The sequence below is a fragment of the Mizuhopecten yessoensis genome, unplaced genomic scaffold (genome assembly GCF_002113885.1).
Source record: "Mizuhopecten yessoensis strain PY_sf001 unplaced genomic scaffold, ASM211388v2 scaffold11175, whole genome shotgun sequence".
Taxonomy (NCBI): domain Eukaryota; kingdom Metazoa; phylum Mollusca; class Bivalvia; order Pectinida; family Pectinidae; genus Mizuhopecten; species Mizuhopecten yessoensis.
In genome coordinates this window covers 904,371-923,565 of record NW_018408917.1, presented here as the reverse complement: position 1 = coordinate 923,565, position 19,195 = coordinate 904,371, and the positions used below count along the sequence as shown (strand labels likewise).

Genomic DNA, 19,195 nt, shown 5'->3' with positions numbered 1-19,195 from the left:
AAAGAAGAATGAATTCATTGACAGAAAATGTGCTGCATATAAAGTTAATCGAGGAAAAGAGAAGTAACAAAAAAATAAAAAAGAATATCAAAAATATGCCACATTACAAAACACTTATGCTTTTTTAACAACGTAGAAGTAGTATATGTTCAGGATTGCAGCGAACATTATTGAAATGTTAAATCCGACACTTTGATAATAAATGATAAACAGTCCAATCTAAACGATATTAGGTCTTTTACGTTAGTAAACAATTCTTGCAGTTCTAAAGGAACAAACTCTAGCAATTTAGTAATAAAACAATCACGTTCTAAAGTGTCAACATATACATATACAGCAACTGGATAGTGATTCACAATTTTTGTAAGGAAAACATCCCGTAGATCTACAACATGGGGATGGCGACAATCAATGCAAGAATGTGCTAAAGCATCTTCAGCATAACAATTACATTTTTAACATAATAGTTCACAATCCGGGCTAATTGTCCATAACTTTGCAATTTTCTGACAAAGTAAGCCATATCGAACATTTAAAAACCGCCAGAAACAGTAAAGTGGCGACGTTACTAGTGAGGTCTGAAGAATTTTGAAACGACTGAAATAATTGATGGCCTTCAAGCGAGTTTTGCAATTGTCCTCCTCCTTATTCAAAACAGATTTTTTAACAATTTGTTTCCACTGAACCTTCTTTGGGAATGTATCCGATTTAATAAATTCATACATTTTACTTATGTAAAATAGACCATACATATGGAATTATACCATCGGTACTCTTGTAAATATGATAATACTTGTGTAATAAACGCAATAAAAATAGTTGCTTAATGGCACAATATGGCATAAGATTGCACAACGATCATACAAAATTGAGTAAACATTGATCTACTCTTGCGGTTGTTAAACCTAACATTCCTAAACAGATGTCAGATCTATTACGTAAAGGAAAACATTGAATCAATTTTACACATAGATTTTGGATCTTTTCTAAACCACTCCAATCCGCACTGGAGAGAAGAAACAACAGTTCGCAACTGTACAGACCACGTGGTAAAATGATAGATCTATACAGCCGTAATCCAACTAAAGGGTTGATATTTTCTTCTATCAGATTGGAACATAGAAAACCAAAACATGAACTTCTTAACTAGTGCACGACATTGTCTATGTTAGGACGACCTAGTTTATATTTGTCAAGGTAGACACCAACATGGACGATACTTTCTACTTCACTTACTTCTATCGAACCAAGTAACCATTTGCGTTTAGATCTTGAATATATCGTCTTCGATTCATTAAAAACAATTATACCGGTTTTGGAAGCATTATATGTAAACCTCCATTTACAACAGTACATGAAACACATATTCATTAATTTATCTAGACTACATTTTTACGATGACGTCACTAGTATTATCAAAATCACCTAACAAAAGTTTGTTGTTGTTGTAAATATTGAATAATCATTACCAACATAAGTTGTAAAAAAAAATGGGACAATGTCCGAGTTACCGTCATTACGGAACGTTAGTGTTACTGGAATTTTGAATAACTTACGGTAAATAAGAAATTTGAATGAACGATGATAAAAAATGAAAACAACAAGGTTCGAACTGGAACTCTTTACATTACAAAGCGTACACCAATGGTGCCACAAAGGAATTATAGCATCATTACATCAAAATAAGTGTCCAATCTATGGGCCATAAAATATATGAACAACTTGACACGGGAAGTTACTTTAAGCTTGAAAAGCTCCTTTAGCTAAAGTTGCTTTTCATATTCTACATAGAGGGGAGAATACTAAAAGCCGCCCCCCCCCCAACAACAACAAAAACAAAAACAAAAGAAAGAAAAAGAAACCCAAACCTCTGAGTGGAACTCTTCTTTACGAATAAACCTTTCCCAATGGTACCCTTTACCTTAACTCATTCACCCCTGAAGACACATTTGGACTCTTCCAATCCAATGGTTAGAATAGTTCATTATGAAATTTCAGGGGTGAATGTGTTAATGCTGATGGCGTCAAAATGGCTATGTATGAGTGCGAGCCAATAACGTCATTCAATCCCTCAACTTTTGTAGTAGGTAGCCCACCACTTTTCTACGGTATTCTATACATTATTTAACTGTTAAAAATGACGATACTTTATCTATACTTATACAAAAACAGTTATAGCCTGCAGGCCCCTTTAGGGAGATTGGACATTATAATTATTCACAGCAATGTTTGTGGAAAGTAGTAATATTTCCCAAACCATGTCCGTCAGCGTAGCGGATAAGATCCTTGATTAATAATCGAATTGTCTGCTAATCGATACATAACAGTGGAGGTGTTTTGTAAAAAAGGTATCTTAATAAATATATTTCTTTCGTATTGCACTCTTTACTATTGTAAGTATGACTCCAACACCAAGTCAGAAAATGCTGAACAGATTATGAATATCGTTCTTCATTGGGAATACAAGTTAGGATATCTTGAAATTTCGAGCTAGTAAGTCAAAATTTCGAGTTATTATCTCGATTTTCGTGTTATTATCTCGATTTTCGTGTTATTGTCTTAAAACTTCGAGTTAGGAAGTCGAAATTTCGATTAATTATCACGATTTTCGTGTTATTATCTTAAAATTTCTAGTTAGGAAGTCAAAATTTGGAGTTATTATCTCGATTTTCGAGTTATTATCTCGATTTTCGTGTTATTGTCTTAAAACTTCGAGTAAGGAAGTCGAAATTTCGATTTGTTATCTCGATTTTCGTGTTATTATCTTAAAATTTATTTTTACATGGCCCTAATGCTCTTCCGTACAAATCTGAGCTTTTTGACATTTTGCCTTAATTTGTACATTATTAATATTTAAAGTGACTGATTAGTGATCATGTATGGATGATTTGTATTTTTTACCTGTACAACGATGTGACGAAATGGTATATGTCATATGTCACATGGGGGCTAGATCTACACCCTACCAGCTGTAATGTATTCCATACTGTGTGTATACGGCTATACGCTCTCTATCGATAGGCGAAACGTCGGGTTGAGTGACGTACGGAATATACAATTTCGTCACATCGATTTCATTTCAAATACATTACTTATTGCATCAAAGGTACAATTGGAGAATACACATCGATGAACAGGTAAACTATACAAATCGCTTCCTGACAAAGGGACTAGTCGGTCTTGAAACGTTGAGACACGTAACGTTTAATACGCTGTTTGTGTAGAATCTTATTGAAGAGGCTAGTGCTTGTGGATAAAATGGTCTTTCGGGAATAAATATTATCTGTTGTATCCAGAAGTTTTAGATTTGTAACGTTAAAACGGATTCTTTATATATGTTTTCATGTTCGCCGTTATCGGTATATTTCGGAACACGTTAGACACGTATGTTTTAACATTTGGAACCACGAAATGGCCATATGTTGCAGTTAAATATATCCTTGCTTAGCTTTCTTGATCGACGAACTTAAGTTCAAATATGTGTTCCCTTACATTTTTTGCTTCATATGTCTAGTGATTATCTACTGCTTACTTGTTAAAGTGAGGTTGAATAATTACATATCCACCAGTCGATTTTCAACGCCTGTGAGAAATATACGCACAGTAATGTAATAAAGCAATTGTTTTGTTATAATCTACAATAGATTATTTATCAATTCCTCATTGCATTATGTGTGTACGAGTCAATACCCTACGATCTCGATGACAAGTCTGATTTGAAAATAGGCCAGCTTGAAAATACGCGTGCATTACGTGCAGTCAAATATATCTCGAAAGCTGTTAGCAGGCTTCGATATGCAGTGAATTTCTATCGAAAGTAATCTGCCTTTGTAGATGTCATATTTGCACACACCTGGTATATAAGGGTAAATAATGTCTGACGCTTTGTAATAACTGTAAACTAGCCTGAAATTTTATCACTACTAGGAGTGTTCTTTCCAAGACGGGGCCTTTTAAATCGACGATCTCTCCTAAAGGAAAACGACATTGAAAATAAGCCATACACGCATTACAGTCTAAATGGCATCGCAAATAAACCTATACTAACACCGTGACTTATTTTTGTGATTTGAGGATATTTTGTTAGTTCTCGATTTACAGCTTTTGTCATAATTCTTTTTCGTTTGTAAAGGTAAGATGGTATATGCCAGTATAAACTACATTTGTACTTTAAATTTTTATTTTTATGCTTGTTGGATTTTTTTTTTAACTTATGACAGTTGAAATAATGGATATCACTGAACATGCTTTTTACCATTAGTGATATACTGAAATCGGAACAGACCTGCCGCACATATTTTTGAAGTTCGTTTGTCAATGTCTAAATGCAATCTGATTAAATCGTACATCACAGAAAATGACTTTGACCCGATTTTGTCTACCTTTTGTTTATTTTTATTTCTAGACAACATTGTATCACATTTGATCACTACATAGAGATGACAGCCATTAAACCAGACTATTTACTTTCAAAAGGAACGTTAACATAATGTCAAAGGCGCCAACCGGAATATAACGGAATTGTAAAACAGAAAAAAACACTTCCGCTTTAAAGTGTTTTTTTTTTAGTATATTACAAAAAACACCATTTATTTATAGCACTCATGTCAATAATGTTTTTTTAAAACATGGGCCCCTCATATAGATAAGAACTGACACCGGGGCAAAGATCAGTTTATTATCAGAAGTGTTTCGTAGTGCAATGTGAATTCTCAGGACGAAGGCAAATGTCGACGAGGAAGATATGTATTGAGGCCAGGTATCGTGAAATTTCTTAAAACTATAGGGTGTATAGGACGTATGCATATGTAAAAATGCGTACGTGGTTACACAATAGTATGACATAATGTTATTGAAATAACGCCAGCTAAAAAATAAACGTTTACAGAGAAGCATTCTTATACATCTATTGTAATTCTAGCTATCTAGAGCTTAGTCTGCTTACGTTAGTTACTATAAACAAATGTTAAAATCTGAATTATAGAAAAATATATGAAAATAAAGATTGTTGTTTTATTCAACAGGATTCCGTACATAACTGATACTGATGTTACTACAAACAAGGTTAACCATTTAATGCGAAGCAAACATATAACAAAATGAAACAATTTTAACAGAAAATAAATAGCATAACGTTCACACAGATATTCGGCATATAACAATATAATTAAATCAAAATAAACATTATAATTAAGAACATGTGGAGATCTCGAATAATTACTGGTCATTACAGTATGTTAATGGCTAAATAGTATCTCACATATCTCAGAAACATTATATTACCTGTCTATACAATATATTACCTGTCTATACAATATGTTACCTGTCTATACAATATGTTACATGTCTATATAATAAGTTTCATGTCTATATGATATGTTACATGTCTATACAATATATTACATGTCTATATAATATGTTATATGTTATGCAATATGTTACATGTCTATACAATATGTTACCTGTCTATACAATATGTTACATGTCTATACAATATGTTACATGTCTATATAATATGTTTCATGTCTATATAATATGTTACATGTCTATACAATATATTACATGTCTATATAATATGTTATATGTTATACAATATGTTATATGTTATACAGTCTATATTTATACAGTATATTTCAAGTGTATACAATATGGTAATGTCTAAATAGTATATTACATGAGTGAACACTTCAGTACATGTTGAAACATTATATTACAAATATATATAGAATATGTTAATGTATAAATAATAAAGTACACATGTAAACAATATATTACAAATCTAAGATATTATTAATTGTCATAACAGTTAACCACAAATATATACATGATATAACCTGTCTATACATTATATTACATGTCTATACATTATATTACATGTCTATACATTACATAACATGTCTATACATTATATTACATGTCTATACATTATATTACATGTCTATACATTATATAACATGTCTATACATGATATAACATGTCTACACATGATATGATATGTCTATATATTATATACCATGTCTATACATTACATAACATGTCTATACATTATATTACATGTCTATAGATTACATAACATGTCTATACATTATATAACATGTCTATACTTATATAACATGTCTATACATGAAATAACATGTCTATACATTATATAACATGTCTATACATGATATAACATGTCTACACATGATATACCATGTCTATACATTATATAACATGTCTACACATGATATAACATGTCTTTACATTGTATTACATGTATATACATGATATAACATGTCTATACTTATATAACATGTCTATACATGAAATAACATGTCTATGCATTATATAACATGTCTATACATGATATAACATGTCTATACATGATATAACATGTCTATACATTGTATTACATGTCTATACTTATATAACATGTCCCTACATGATATACCATGTCTATACATTATATAACATGTCTACACATGATATAACATGTCTTTACATTGTATTACATGTATATTCTTATATAACATGTCTATACATGGTATGACATGTCTATACATTTTATACCATGTCTATACATTATATAACATGTCTACACATGATATAACATGTCTTTACATTGTATTACATGTATATACATGATATAACATGTCTATACTTATATAACATGTCTATACATGAAATAACATGTATATACATTATATAACATGTCTATACATGATATAACATGTCTATACATTAAATTACATGTCTATACATTATAGTACATGTCTATACATGATATAACATGTCTATACATGATATAACATGTCTATACATTACATAACATGTCTATACATTCACCTACATGTCTATACATGGTATGACATGTCTATACATTCTATAACATGTCTATAAATGATATAACATGTCTTTACATTGTATTACATGTATATACTTATATAACATGTCTTTACATGATATAACGTCTATACATGATATGATATGTCTATACATTATATAACATGTCTATACATTATATAACATGTCTTTACATTATATTACATGTCTATACATTATATAACATGTCTATACATTATATACCATGTCTATACATTATATAACATGTCTATACATGATATAACATGTCTTTACATGATATAACGTCTATACATGATATGATATGTCTATACATTATATACCATGTCTCTACATTATATAACATGTCTATACATTATATAACATGTCTATACATTATATAACATGTCCATACATGATATAACATGTCTATACATTATATGACATGTCTATACATTCTATAACATGTCTATATATTATATTACATGTCTATACATTATTTAACATGTCTATACATTCTATAACATGTCTATATATTATATTACATGTCTATACATTATATAACATGTCTATACATTATATAACATGTCTATAATGGGAAATCCTCAATTAGGTTATAACATACCTTAACCTTTCCCATGTCGTTAAGAGGAAAGAAGACAGTGAAGAGACCAAAACAAATCTGCTTCCTTAATTAAACACATACGCTATCTCTGTTTTCCTTTCTCTCTTCTGTTGTTTTGGCAATGTTTACCAAAGTACACATTCTAGTATGTTTTTGGCTGTTGTAAGGACGCAAAGCGTTAAACAAACCAATACAAAAATATGTCTGCACCGGAATTAATTCATCTAATACAAATATTTATTTTCCTGGTTTTGATATTTCAAATGTATTTGTAAGTTTCGAAGCTGTCCAGATAGTAAAATGAATTTGTGAAACAACTCATTGTTACTTTATTTTGTTTTTTAATTTAATATCAAATATAGAACCCTCAGAGAGGTAAGAGTTGACTCCGAGGCAAATATCAACAAACGTAAATTATCAGAAGAGTGTTGTGCTATTATTTGAATTCTCAGAACGAGTAATGACGTCTGCAGCAAAAGACAAATAGTAAGGCCTTGTACCGTGCAACAATACTATTGAATGCATACGACGCATACTTGTGTCATAGCTTAGTACGTATTTGCGCAATCGTCTGACCTGATATGATATGTACACAATGTAACTCGAGCTAAAATAGACCTATACACGGAAGCATGTATCATAAGTCTAGCAACCTAGACCATAGCCTGCTTACGTAAGAGTCAACAACGTAAGATTCTTTAAATAAATATGGAAATCTGGAAAATGAATATAATGATAAAAGAAAACGAAATTCTCATTTTATTCACCGGGAATCCATACGATACTGATATTACTACAAATGTCAAACAATTAATACGAAACTTACACATCACAAAACATCTAAACTGAGAATAAATCACGTACTATTTACACAGATATTCGGTATGAAGCAACTTCACTAGTCATATTAAAGATGTAAATCATGTAATCATAACGATAAAGACCAGATGTGGATCTCGAATATATTACAAATCCATACAGTATGTTGTCGTCTCTATGATCTACATGCATGTCGGTATGTTATATTACAAATCCATACAGTATTTTGTCGTCTCTATGGTCTACATACATATCGGGATGTTATATTACAAATCCATACAGTATGTTGGTGTCTCTATGATCTACATACATGTCGGTATATATATATGTTATATTACAAATCCATACAGTATGTTGTCGTCTCTATGATCTACATGCATGTCGGTATGTTATATTACAAATCCATACAGTATGTTGTCGTCTCTATGATCTACATACATGTCGGTATATATATATGTTATATTACAAATCCATACAGTATGTTGGTTTCTCTATGGTCTACATACATATCGGTATGTGATATTACAAATCCATACAGTATGTTGTCGTCTCTATGATCTACATACATGTCGGTATATATATATGTTATATTACAAATCCATACAGTATGTTGGTGTCTCTATGGTCTACATACATATCGGTATGTTATATTACAAATCCATACAGTATGTTGTCGTCTCTATGATCTACAGACATATCGGTATGTTATATTACAACTCCATACAGTATGTTGTCGTCTCTATGATCTACATCCATATCGGTATGTTATATTACAACTCCATACAGTATGTTGTCGTCTCTATGATCTACATCCATATCGGTATTTTATATTACAAATCCATACAGTATTTTGTCGTCTCTATGATCTACATACATATCGGTATGTTATATTACAAGTCTATACAGTACGTTAATGTCAGTATAACACATGTCAGTATGTACAATATGTCAAACATTTACATGTTTTCATAAAAACCCAGTTTATACATAAATGGCAATGGCTATATGTATAGCACATGCCTAAAGATAAATGTACCAATCTGTATAGTATTGTTCCTGTCTATACATTATATTAGCTGTATATACAGTATGAGTTTATTACATGTACACGTACAAGTAGAATATCACATGTCAAAAGCCTAAATAACTTAATCAGTATATTACATGCTTATAATGTAAATCACTTTCTCAGTATATTACATATCTATAGCATAAATTACTTAATAAGTATATTACATGTCTTCAGAGTAAATAACTTAGCAGTATATTACATGTCTGTAGCGTAAATAACTTAATCAGTATATTTCATGTCTTCAGAGTAAATAACTTAACAGTATATTCCATGTCTGTAGCGTAAATAACTTAATCAGTATATTACATATCTGTAGCGTAAATAACTTAATCAGTATATTACATATCTGTAGCGTAAATAACTTAATCAGTATATCACATGTCTTCAGAGTAAATAACTTAACAGGATATTACATGTCTTCAGAGTAAATAACTTTCTCAGTATATTACATGTCTTCAGAGTAAATAACTTAACAGTATATCACATGTCTGTAGCGTAAATAACTTAATAAGTATATTACATGTCTTCAGAGTAAATAACTCTCTCAGTATATTACATGTCTGTAGCGTAAATAACTTAATCAGTATATTTCATGTCTTCAGAGTAAATAACTTAACAGTATATTACATGGCTTCAGAGTAAATAACTTAACAGTATATTACATGTCTGTAGCGTAAATAACTTAATCAGTATATTACATGTCCTCAGAGTAAATAACTTAACAGTATATTACATGGCTTCAGAGTAAATAACTTAACAGTATATTCCATGTCTGTAGCGTAAATAACTTAATCAGTATATTACATATCTGTAGCGTAAATAACTTAATCAGTATATTTCATGTCTTCAGAGTAAATAACTTAACAGTATATTCCATGTCTGTAGCGTAAATAACTTAATCAGTATATCACATGTCTTCAGAGTAAATAACTTAACAGTATATTACATGTCTTCAGAGTAAATAACTTAGCAGTATATTACATGTCTGTAGCGTAAATAACTTTCTCAGTATATTACATGTCTGTAGCGTGAATAACTTAATCAGTATATTACATGTCTGTAGCGTAAATAACTTAATCAGTATATCACAGGCTCATACCTTACCATTGTCAGTACTTGAAAAAAGGCAAGATGTACATGTTTTTCACTCATATCACCGTATCTTATGTAGCCCCTGCAGCATTTGGGATTTTCTTGCATGTTTTTTTTCACAGGGAACATTTTCTTAGGACTACAGCTGTTGCGAGGACATAAAAACCGTGTATAAACAAATACATGTCTCTTTCAGGTATCATTCAAATGACACCACTCTTTCCTGTTTGGGTTTTAAAGTCTCTAAGACATAATGTTTTTATATCAGTATGAGTATCATCACGAGACTTAAAACGTTAGATAGACGTAGGCGAAGTCAGTCACTGGCCTTTCTCCTCTCCTCTTATCCGTCGCCTCCACTTCTGCTCTCATCTTCTTGGTTTAGCCTTATTGCCACGTCTGTACGGTTTTCGAGTCATAGTTGGAGAAACAAGAACAAGTGTAGCGAGCTCTGGTGAAGCCACATAATTGAGCAGGCCCCTGTCCTTTTCATATCTCTTTCTGCAGGGAACACCTTTCAGACATGCGTAAAGTGAGACGTTGATTAAACGTTCGTACAGTGATTGCATATCCCCGAGTGATCTGGAATACAAAAGTTGATGTGAAATACACCTCCATTTATAAAAGACATATGTTATATAAAAAAATAATAATCAAGTTGTATTTTGGAAAATATGCTTATGTATTATAATTTCATAGCTTTTTTGTTTCTATTTGTTGTCGGTCATTTCCATTATATGTATATTAACTCGTTCAGGGTTACCGCATGTTAATTTCACCTGACCAATGTCTCGAAAATTACAACAACAAGAAACTAATTCTGTTTCATCATTTTTACCAGATTGATTGTAAGTTTATGGATTTACTCTACATAGTTGGCCTGCTGTATTTATCAAATCACTATCGATAAAACGGTATTACCAGACATCGGTGTAATACAGGTTACTAGTACCATTGAATTTCACGCAACGCGGTTCAAGGGAAAAACGTACAAAATTTACCATTTTGGGATTTTGTACGGTTGTTTGGTAATTTTCATTACATTTTGAAATGCATCAAATCATGTCCTCACAATTTAATGTTGGCTATGCTAGTTGTGTTCTACAACACTTATTTGCATTCAACACAACTCGTGATCATACCTTTCCATTTGCTTGTACAGATCAACGAGTACTGTCACGTCCTGAGCGGCATAGTCTTTCATCCTATCTGGTATACTGCCATCACGGTTCCGTTGTAAGAAGTACGCTTGGTTCTGTTTGAGCTCTTCTTTAGTTCTTTGTTTTAAATCTTCGTTGATGTAGATGACATATTTTTTACACAATGTCTCGAGGCCAGTCGGTTTTATATGCTTCATGACCGTCTGTGTTTGTTTTGAGTCCAAAATCTGCTGGACCAACTGTGAGAGGAAAAATCGTATACATGTATATATAATCTATAATCATCACACAATGTCCCTCAATCTTTGTTTCCGATATATTAAATATCACTTCACATCGATCACATATTTATTTAGTTTGATAATGCGGACGCCCAATAACCTTTACTAGACCATAGGACATGACGTCAGTTTAGGACTTAATAGTGGAGCTAAGGAGGACAAATCGTTTGAAAATATATATATAAAGATGGTCCGAAAACAAATGTAGAAATACAACGAAAGGGACGGGTGCTTAACACTCCTATATTAAGTTACAATTAAACAATTGGGAAGAGATAATTCACTATCAGTGTCAACCCCCTTGTTACGTAGACTCATACTTCATCATCGGTTATTCCGTCTTTGCGTATTGCAGAGTTATCTTCTTTTGGGAGCAGGTATTGATTGTAACGTCATTGGTTTTTGTGAGAAAATTCCGTCGTTTTCTCAAAAATTGATGACGTTACTCTCACAAACAAGTGACGTAACAATCAATACCTGCTCCCAAGTGAAGATAACTCTGCAATACGCAAAGACGGAATACGTTCACAAACTTTTGGTTGATTGGAACTCTCTAGTGAAACAACGGGAAGGAATATATAGTAAACCGTTTTTTAATTGCAACAAATGAGGAACTGTTGTGTGAAATTAAGATATTACAACGCATTGGAAATGTCTGTATTTTATGGTAGCAAATATCATATGCCAATTTAGAAAATATGTAAACATGTATAAATCGTGCCAAATGTGTAGGTGGATTTTGTCATTTTTATTTTCAAGGTAATTTTTGGCTACAAAATACCCATAAATCGATTCTTACCTTTGTATCGAATACGTTGTCCATTTGGATTGCATGTGTGGTCCACAGAGCTTTACTGTCATTGAGGCAGTCGTGGATTACCTGTAGACATTAAAAAAACAGTAACTATATATCTTCCAACAACTCACCGTAACATATAATTACACACAAACTACCATTATATATAACTACACACAACCCACCGTAATATAAAACTACATACAAACCATCGTAATATAGAATTACACACAAACAATAACATATTTTATTTTTGTTGATTTGTCGAACTAAATAAAACTTTTGTTTGGAATGTGTCGCATGCATAGAATGTGTCGCATCAATCGTTTTTATAATTTTGAATCACTATGTTCTTCTCGAAACAATGTTTTTCTTCCAACTTGAGTATTAAAGTGTTAACTTTACCTGGTGTCCGATTCTAGATATTCAATTTTTTATATATTGATTGAAATGATTTTTTTCTCAAAATGTTCACATTAATCTCAAAAGAAAGTTACTAAAATGTCATTTAACGTTTTAAAACTTGTTGACACATAAATTAGAAACATATAATCCTTATATTCTAACATTTGTACCTTTTTTATCTTCTTCGATTCCAGAATTTTCCTTAGCTCTACGATAATATCTGGACATTTCAGTACATCAAATAAAAACACATTTTGGTCAAAGGTGGCGATTTGTACCAGTGCAAGTTGTATTTCATCCTTGTTCATGTTGAACTCGGTATCAAAAGCTAGAAAGTCATTCTGCATCAGCTGATCCTTCACTCCCGATTTTTGAAATGTGTTTAGATCCTGAAATACCTTGACATTTACTTTGGACCGAGCAGAAACATCAGAGGTGGCCATCGGTCATTTGCTGTTATCTAAAGAAAGACAGTTCATACTGTATAGCGGTTATATTTCGCGGCGGTTTTAATTTCGCTATATTCGCGGTTTGACTAATATCCGCCAATTCTAAACACCAGCGAAATTATCGGAAATGTTAACCACTTTTACAGACCTTATCACAGCATGTTGAAAATACTTATAACCCAAAGCTGTTATGCAAGCTTAAATGAACTCAAATCAGATTATCACCGGACAACTGGACAGTCCGTGAAAAACAACACTTACATTTAAGTCCCACAACATATTTATGTGTACACAGTAGGTGATTAATTTATAACAGTTTACTCCTACATGTACATACATATTTGATATTCTTTCGAATGACGTCACTGGCGGATGACGACGCTCTGGATCAGTGTTTTCAAACGGTTACCTGTATCTCGAAGTTTAATCCTTAAATGAAGCCAATCAAAGTAATTTGCACGATGCATGGGATTCGGTTGCACAGCGAACTTTAACCCACGCGAATATGTACCGAATACGAAACTACGAAATATTGACCCCGCGAATCTAAAGCGCTATACAGTAAACAAATAAAAGGTATAAGCAGGAAATAAATTATAAACAAATTTATCTAATTTATCTATCTCTTATCAGAATAGTTTGGTTAAAATGATCTAAATAGACAAAATGTTCAAAAACGAAATATAAACAGAATGTCAGTACTACTAAAACATCGGCAGGAGAATTCAGAACAAAGGGTAAGGCAGCATGAACTCCTATATAGGCGTCACCAGGTTCTCAAGAATGTATTACCCACCACATCTTTATGTGTCTCATTGATACTTTCCAATAAAGTACACTTCCCTATTGAAACAATGCAATAATGAGCTGTAAAGAGACGGTTGATATGGGCCTTCGTAGTTATGGTATGTATATGTCATTAAAATAAAAATAAATTAACACAAAAAGGAATTGAAAACTTCTTTTGCGAGCTTTCAAAAACGTATCTTTCCTTTGTTATCCCAAGAGTGTAAATAACCGGTGTATCGACTCTAAACCACTGAAAACAACTCACTAAGCCACAGTGTTCATGAAGTTTTCAGCACTGCAGACCCCTAACATATTAATGTAACATATACATAATATGTAATATGTACAGGAATGCATTGGTAATAATACAAAGTATGTTCTTACCTATAAATAGTTAAGTAAAATGATTAGTGTACGTGCAACCGGTACAATACAATTGTTATATAAACAGATCGATTTGGTAGCGAATTCGCCCGATATGAACCCATACTGTGTTAAGGTTATTTTGATGATTTATCTATTTACCAAACAAAATCAATAAAAAAGTATTTAAACTAAACTTTAATCAAATTAATCAAATTTATCATAAGTATTACACGTTCTATGTAAATAGTATAGACAATTTACCTGTATCGAGTATCGGGTATCGTGCTCAAGATTCACAACGACATATGATGTTTAAATGTTTGGTCCCATATTGTAACTAAGGAAGTTCATAAATGCGATGTAAGCGTGTGTAATTCTCAGTACAGTACAAGGAATCCGTTTCCTAGAATAGGTTTTACCTGTATCCTGTCACAGTACACGTAGATATGACATGATAATATCAAAAGTGACCATGAAAATACCCAATCTAAATTAAATCGTTTTACATATGATAGCACTGTGGTTATCTATCAAATTCATGTACATTGTTTCGGGAATTCCCTTAAAACAACTTTTCATAGAAGAGACCTGAATCGAAAATAATTACTATTTATAAAATTCTTATATCATATGATTCTTCAACCTAAATGCAAACTAACAAAATGAAATGTGATCATTTTAAGTGTTTCACGATCTTATCTTAACACTTAGCTGATAATACCTAAACACCTTATGGACTTCCAGAAGGCTACATGGTTCATCGACCAATGTCAACTTCACCCATTCAGTTTATTGAGATATAAAAAACATGTAGATAATTATCACTATTGTTCAATATTTAATGTTGAACTAAGTACACATACACAGGTGATTGCACCTTTACAAACTAATAACAGATACAGTATACAAGACATGAATTACACTGCATAATACAGCTGTTTCGTCCTTATCCCTTTTGTGAAGTGGTTCATGATATACACACTTTACAGATTATTTAATCTTAAACTAACCAGTACTCTTCTTATTCTTTACATCCATTGATTAGGGTTTTTTCTGCACGTGTACCCTGTTTCACAAATGTGACCTAGAAGGACGACACTTCCAGTATGATGCAGCCAAATTCGTGCTCGGCATGCTATAACTGATAAAAAATGTTAAAGGTGCAATTACCTGCGTGTGGGTTGTTCTTCATTATCTACTTATCTAGTGCCAAACAGTGGAACTGATCTACGGCCTCTGGGTTGATATAATGATACTTGATACGAACGAGGCCTTGTTTTCAGTGTTATTGCAGCTTAATGTGTATACAGAATAAAATTTCAAAAACTTCCTTTTCATAAAAGTGTGAAACTGTGTAAACAACTTCAGAGTAAGTGCCTTTTGATAGTTATAGTTATGCATTATATAAGATTGTGAAAGCTGATATAAGACGTTTCTTCAATTTTTGTGATTATGAAAATTGACATGTATTTATCATGAGGCTGATCAGGAAGATTCGGTGTGTTTACTACCGCAAAATCAGATCTGTGAGGTGTATTAAAGCCATGTAAAACTAATGCACAATGCAGGTATTGGATGACTTTGCGTCATACATTTTGATTACACACACAGAAGCATTGACAGTGATATCGTATGTACAATACGCGTTACTCTCATGATTTAATAGCGATATGTTATTGCAAGTTTCAGATGTCTGACTTTAAAAAAGTTGGATAATGCGTTCCAGGTCTTAAACAATACATTATTTTAAAGTTCCACAGAAAGTTTTTTTCCAGCTGATTCAATGCACAGATATGTTTCAAGAAGAAACAAATCAGAGGGCTCTTTATCGTAAAAATATTCAATGGGCAATAAATTATGTACTTAGTTACACTACAAGTCTTCTTCAGCGTCTAAACACAGTGGCAAAACCAAGTCACAGTCGACAGGAAAAGACAGGGGCTAAGGAGATACCAAATATAACTATGTTTCTGACGTATATATGTTATACAGGAAAGGCAAGGAATTATCCTACAGTCCCCCATGGTAGCTTAGTTTGTGAAAATTTGTAAATATTTAAATCCTGTACAAGCTTTATGTACCCTTTCCCCTAAAGAAAAGGTGGACCCAGTATTTGTAAGGTGGTGACACCCTTCTAGATTTCCAGATTATTTTGCGACGTATGCAGACTGAAAGCCTAAGGTAAGTCTTGGCCCTGTAGTAATTTTTCAAGTGTATTTATGTTTATCGTTTCATACTTTGTTCTAGAATCATCGCTGTTGAGTTTGAGTTTTGCTTAGGTATTCTCTACTCTTTCTTTTTAGTAAAATATCTAATTATCAGTAAATCAACAAATCGTCAATGTATGATCCAAGTTAACATAAAGCTTTTCTAATAGGAACCTAAACTACCTGCAAGTCAATCATGCAGGAGAGAAAAAATCTCAGGCTGAAACTTCTAAATGTAAAATGAAAATGTTTGTTTATAACTATTTTAATCAACATTATTACCTAGTGGTACCCTTAGTGGACTGGATAAGATTGTCTTAAAATATAGCAGTTAATTTATTGATAAAAAACAAATCGTATATATGTAATTACAGCCTAAGAATGATCAATTTACATGAATGATAAACACAACCCATCCTTCAATCAAACACTTCATTATTTTTATAAAAAAAAAATCATTTTACTCATTTTACATATACTATAAAATGATTTTACACATTTTATTGTAATTTATAACAAAAATGAGAAAACATTCATTTATTGACATAACCTCCTCACAAAACTGTCTGATTTCAATTAATCTTTTTTGTGTATGTTTTATTAAAACATGGTGTTTATTTTCGTGGTAGAAAATGGCTTTCTTCAATTGCTACACCTGTGCCATGTGACTATTATGGACCACTGACCTTATGTCTGTTCACTGAACCGTTAAATTGATGCTAGGGTGTGTTATCAATTAGTACTAAACATTGTAAACCTATTGGGGAGGAGGAGAAGGAGGTATTGGCAGCGTAATACACAACTACATTAACCAGTCAAAACATATGACCGCCAATTCAAGCTTGTTACGGGGGTTACGCAATCGAACCAGTATATACTCCGTCTTTGCGTATTGCAGAGTTATCTGCTCTTGGGATCAGGTATTGATTGTTACGTCACTTGTTTGTGAGAGTAACGTCATCAATTTTTGAGAAAACGACGTAATTTTCTTGCACAAACCAATGACGTAACAATCAATACCTGCTCCCAAGAGAAGATAACTCTACAATACGCAAAGACGGAATACACACAGGGAAAACTCATTAAAACTTCAACTGTTTAAATTTTTGTTATAACGATAAAAATATGTCCATATTTGTCAATATTGTCATTCTACGACAATCAATGTTAACCACACACGGTCAAAGATAATCAAAGTTAAATATTTACATTGACACGCTTTGTAAGTTGTAGAGTAACTGTTCAAAGTCAAAAGGTATGATAATTGCCAGATCTTCTTATTTTACACTCTCCTAAATGAGATGATTTCAAGTGCAGCTTGCATCAGATTTATATAGATATGTTGAAATTCAGACATCGTAGGTTCCTTTTTTAAGCTTCATACTTCTCAGATATTTCTCATGTATCTGGTATTTAAGTCCAGCTAAGTACTGTATAACGTTTTCATAATTTGTTATGCATAATCCAAGTGAAGAAATATTTAGTAAAACAATTATCAAAAAAAAGTGTACGCAAAAATTGAATACATTTTGCAGTAGTTTAGTTGTCAACAGCATGGCCACATTCAGAATATATTGACACTTAAAACAGGATATAAACCCGTATCATAAAAATGTTCTCGGGTACAAGTTTGCATAGTGTGTTCAACCCCACTGTAACAAGCTTAAATAATGTAACACGGTCAAAACGTTAAAAGTGAACATTGGAAAGAGAAGTCAACACTAAATGTATCCTAAATTATTGCAAGTCATTGTAAAAATATGAATATTATTGAATTAATACTGTAAGGAGAAAATGAGATTGAGCACAACCTCTGAACTTGAAACCAAATGAGTATAAATCTGAACATTCTCTCGAATCCAAGTCCAATTTAGCACCATCGTTTTATTTACACCACCATTAACATTGTAGGTTTTTAAAAAAAAGAGATTTACTATCAAACATCAACATACATAAATAGTTGATTCAGTTAAAACTTCCATAATTTATTCTGTTCTATAAATCAAAAACGTTTGGTTTGCTATCTTGTTAAACGTCCTGTCAACATATAAGGTCATTTAAGGACGCGTCCCCATGTGTGTTGTGTATGCGTGCTTGCGTGTGTGTGTGTGTGCAGGAGGCAGGGTATGTTGGTGTTAAATAAAAAAAACCGGAAACTACTTACAAGACACCAATAACAGTGAATAAACAAACCCTTAACACGGGAGGCACAAAATGAGTCATATGATACTAGGCGATACACCCGTGGCAACTAGAAACAAATAGCATATGTTTAAGTTACGTCAGCGTTTATACGTGACCGATATGATGACCTG

At 32.2% G+C, this 19,195-nt stretch overlaps 1 protein-coding gene across 1 annotated transcript; it reads right to left on the bottom strand.

The window, feature by feature from the left end:
* Positions 1-10,320: 10,320 nt before the first annotated feature.
* LOC110467493 (piRNA biogenesis protein EXD1-like) lies at positions 10,321-15,002 on the bottom strand. Its single transcript, XM_021524695.1, has 5 exons — positions 14,935-15,002; positions 13,240-13,529; positions 12,668-12,748; positions 11,570-11,826; positions 10,321-11,009 (listed from the first exon to the last, which is right to left on the bottom strand). Exons 2-5 carry the CDS (start codon positions 13,510-13,512, stop codon positions 10,796-10,798), a joined length of 825 nt encoding a protein of 274 aa, XP_021380370.1. The 5' UTR covers positions 13,513-13,529; positions 14,935-15,002; the 3' UTR covers positions 10,321-10,795.
* Positions 15,003-19,195: the final 4,193 nt, after the last annotated feature.